This window comes from Cebus imitator, unplaced genomic scaffold, assembly GCF_001604975.1.
Source record: "Cebus imitator isolate Cc_AM_T3 unplaced genomic scaffold, Cebus_imitator-1.0 Scaffold474, whole genome shotgun sequence".
Taxonomy (NCBI): Eukaryota; Metazoa; Chordata; class Mammalia; order Primates; family Cebidae; genus Cebus; species Cebus imitator.
The window spans coordinates 745,603-750,144 of NW_016107789.1; the positions used below are offsets into that span (position 1 = coordinate 745,603).

Sequence of the window (4,542 nt, forward strand, 5' to 3'; positions counted from 1 at the left end):
AGAGGATGAAATGGGTGGGGTCTATGTCTACCTTTCTGGCGAGAAATGGTATCTTTTTTCCTCTTATTGCCCAAGCATGGTGCTGTGTAAAAGTTTCCATGTTCGTGAAGATGCTGGAGCTGGAAAAGTTTTTGAGGAATCTACAGTAGGCTATGAGGATCCTTTGATACCAGGTAGAATTGCACCTATGTCTCCTGAGGTCCATACCATGAAGGGCATGCAGGCTGGTCTGCTAATGGTCCCCGGACCCGTTGGTCAGACACTAGGCATGGAGCTGGCTGAGGGGTAGATTTGGCCTGGCTAGACTTTTTGTAATGTTTCAATGTGCCACACAGGGAGGTGCCCCTTAGAGATGAGCAAGATAGAGTGGGCCTGGAGGTGAGGTGGGAATGGGACCTTTGGGCAAACCTTCTTGCACCACCTTCTCTGATGTTAGCCTAATCTAGGGATGCAGGAAGGTAGAGAGAAAAGGGAAGAAAAAAACATACAGACAGGTTGGTCCGCGCCTGCTCAGACTGGCAGCATCACGGAGAAGACAAAAGCTCTGGGAAACTGACCTCCAACATGGGTTTTCTCCCCCCAGCCCCACCCCTCAGAAAGAGCTCAACACATCACAACTATAGCTGGAATCCAGCATTTCAAATAAAAAATATGGCTCCTCATGAACAGACAGAAATAAAGCACGGTCTTTTTTAAGTTGGTCTCAACAGCCAGCACCAAGCATAAGGCTGGTACTGAAGAATCATATTAAAACCCCAGTGAAAGCCAGAAGAGAGAACCCCTCTGGGGAAGCCCTGTGAATGTGTTTCAGATGAATAATTTCCACCTGACCAGCTGGGATACCCAATGGGACTTGCTGGTGAGCAACGATGCATCTCATGTGGCAAACGATTCCACTGCCTGTAACACCATTTAGTCTAAAATGTGAGCTATCCCATAAAAGGGAAAATGCCAGAGTCTCTGGAGCAGGTGTGCTTGCAAATGAGCCAGCAAGAGTCTGAATGTCCTGCTCAAGTGAATCAGCCTGTAAACTCAAGGGCGTGGCCTTTCCCCCTTTCTTTTTATTTTCTAGATAGAGACACCAAAAGAGGCATTCAAAAAGTCTTCCACAGAGCTTCCCAATCAAATCAACTCAAAAGCTGATGAAGGAAGCCTTTCCAGGGGAGTTACCACACTTTGGCTGGAGCTCACTGATCAGGTACCAAAGTGGTTATGACTTCCTAGCAGTCAGAGGTACAAAGTATCACAAATGATACCAGCCTTGCTCCTGCTTAGAAATATATGCACCATCAAGCCCCAGTTGGTGAAATCCCAGAACTGTGTCTCTCTGTGGTGTTGCTGATATATTGGAACCCACCTCTCAGTTTCTTCTGCCAATTCATTTCATTGAAGAGGTCTTCGGACCGCAGGAAGAAATCGTTGATTTTGCTGCCTTGTTCGTCTCTCTCTGTAGTGTAGTAAATTCGTAGTTTTGACTCCTTGGTTAGGAATTCACAAATGCTGGGCACGGGAAAGACGATCTGTTCCATTGTTCGGTCTAATCTGACAATCTAGGATGGAAAAGTAGATGAGATTAAATATTCATCTTCCAAAATTTTTACTAAGGCAATTTGCTACTGGTGGTAGATTCGGTGGTCAAGATTGAGTGTAATATGAGCTCTGATTTTATAACCCCAGACTGGGCTGTGTGTCTCAGATTTATATAAAAAATAGTTTGGGTAACCCTGGAAGAGTATTTTTGTAACTTCCTTATTTATTTATTTCATTTTATTTTTTGAGACAGATTCTCACTCTGTTGCCCAGGCTGGAGTGCAGTGGCAGGATCTCAGCTCACTGCAACCTCCGTCTCCTGGGTTTAAGCGATTCTCCTGCATCAGCCTCCTGAGTAGCTTGGACTACAGGCATGTGCCACCATGCCTAATTGTTTTTTCTTTTTCTTTTTTTTTTTTTTGTAGTATCGACAGGGTTTTACTATGTTGGCCAGGCTGGTCTCAAACTCCTGACCCCAGCTTATCTGCTTACCTCAGCCTCCCAAAATGCTGGGATTACACGGGTGAGCCACTGTGCCCAGCCTAATTTTTATTTTTTATCTAATCCAAGATGGTGCTGAACCCATTAATTTTTTTTTTTTTTTTGGACATGGAGTCTCGTTTTGTTGCCCACATTGGAGGGTAGTGGTGCAATCTCAGCTCACTGCAAACTCTGCCATTAATTTTTAATGTGACCAACTTTTATCTGGATCGATTTACTCTGTTTTGCGTACCTATTCACATGAGGCTGGTGCTGTCCCTAGAACTTTCTGTAATGATGGAATCGTTCGTGTCAGTCCTATCCACAAGGACAGCCACAAGTCACATGTGGTACCTATCATACTAACATGTGTGGCTAGTGCAACTGACAAGCAGGATATTTAATTTTATTTAATTGTATTTAAATAGCCATACATGGCTAGTGACTATCATTGTAGAGAGCACACTTCTAAGCAGTGGTGTAAACCTCACCTAAGATACTTTCTCAGATAGTAACATTGAGTTATTTTTCCTAGATGGGAACTTTAAAAAGAGATCTTTGGTTATTTCCAATTGCAGTGACCTCCTACCTCTTGTCAAAGCATCTAAAATGTACAATACATGAACCAACATGCCTATTTAACTCTGGGGCAGCACTCACTGTTCTTTATGCTGGCTGTGTTTGGGACCCAGGGGTGGACACCTTGCAAGTTTCCTTCATGCCCTTCCTAGACTCACTCTGTCCCCAGAGAGGAGGCACTCTGGTCTGAATTGTTCAAATTCTAGCACACTTGATTGTGTCACAGTCCTGGGAGGTAGTAATTTCAAAAGGGCTATGGGTTACAGTATAGTAGAGGCACAAGCTTCTCTTTCTTCTTTCTCAGAGGCTGGAGAAGTCAGGTGAGGCCCAGGTGTACCAGGTGAGGAAACAACATGCTCTACAAGAAGAGCTAGTTCTAGCTCTCCCAAAACCTTTGTTCCCTGATGCAGCAAGAGAGGTGATTCAGGTCAAGTTGTAGTGGGAAACTCTCTTAGAGGTGAGACAGGTTTCCACAGTCCTGCCTCCGTAAATTCTGGGGGTGTGTGGTCTTTAGACAAGTGGTTCCCAAATCTATGTGGAGATCAGGCTGGTTACCCAACCTCATTTAACTGGAATTGTGGTGTGGGGGTCAGTTACCAGAACCTGCACACAAGCAGCTCCCCCAGCGATCTTGGTGTACACAAGAGTCAGGGATCACCTCTGTCATCTCCTGCTACCAAGAGCCTGCCTGCTTCACACGGTCAAGTGGGCAATGGACAGGTGGAAGATGATCTGAGGTGTGCGTCTGCGTCCAGGAGGGAAAGGAGGAATAGACAAGGAGGTTTCCTGGCAAGAACTGAGTTCCAGACTCCAGGGCTACCCAGCCTAATTCACAGGAGTGAAGACACTGGGTCTGCATGGAAAGCACCATGTAGTAACAAAGTGTCCCTGGCTTTGCACTGATCACTCCCTAGCAAAAGCTGAAGAGATGGGTAGCCAGCCAAGGGCGGGATTTCAGAGCTACGGCATGCCTGGCCACTTCTCTTTACGATTTAAGATCTGTTCCTACCTCTTTCTCAGTAGATTTAGCATTTGGAGTCAGGAGAGCATATTCCAGTCCTTCTACCACCCCTAAACAGCTAGGTGACCTTGTTGACACCTCTTAAACTTAATCAAGTTTCAGCCTTCTCCCCAATGAGCCATGGAGCTCAATGAGATAATCTCTAAGGTCCTTTTCTCCTCTGAAATTCTGTATCACAGACACCTAAAGCTCACCTTTTAAGGGCTCTAGAGGACAGAGCTGGCCTTTTGGACAAGCTCCTAGGTATTCATGATAAATCAAGGATATTTGCTCACATATGCTGGCATGGTTGGCTGATCAGTGAAATGACGTGTTTTATTAGGATAGCCCAGAGACCTGAGACACCAGGTCAGAACACATTCTTGAAAAGTCTCCATCACGAACATTTCATATTGCTGAAAAGAGTTTGTCTGTTCTTTAAAATCTTTGTTCCAACACTGATATTGAACTTGTGCATTTCCTCATTAGCAAAACAAAGCGCATTATTCCTTCCTGCCCAAAGCCTGTAGAGAGAAGTCTGTGTTCTCTTGGACACTAAAAGACAGGGCAGGCACAAATGCACCCACAGCCTCGGCGACCAGACAGACCAGGATGAAAATTCCAGCTCTGCCACTGGTGGCTGGGCAAGTGACACAGCCTCTCTGAGCCTTATTTCGTAGCACCCCATTTGCAAAATGGAGATATGTCACTGACTTCGCAGAGGCTTCATTTTTTTTTCTTTCCCCCAGAGAAAATTGTAAAGCTTTATTGAAAGAACTCAAGTCACATTTTCAATACAACAGCAACATGTGCGGCTTCAGCTTGTCTTCCTTTTAACTTACGGCTGCTCAGCACCTGCTTCTGCAATTTTAGCATTCTCTAGATCAGGTGGAGTCTCCCCTTTCACATTACGGCCATCTCCACACTCACAATGTATCATGACTTTTTTTTTT

The 4,542-nt window shown here is 45.0% G+C and overlaps 1 protein-coding gene across 13 annotated transcripts in view; it reads right to left on the reverse strand.

The window, feature by feature from the left end:
- ITPR1 (inositol 1,4,5-trisphosphate receptor type 1) overlaps positions 1–4,542 on the reverse strand; it is a 354,903-nt gene that overhangs the window by 58,382 nt on the left and 291,979 nt on the right. For all 13 annotated transcript variants that reach the window (XM_017512642.2, XM_037732852.1, XM_017512640.2 and 10 more), the window contains one exon: positions 1,358–1,550. In XM_017512642.2, the coding sequence (XP_017368131.1) occupies positions 1,358–1,550 (193 nt within the window). The remainder of the gene's footprint in view (positions 1–1,357; positions 1,551–4,542) is intronic.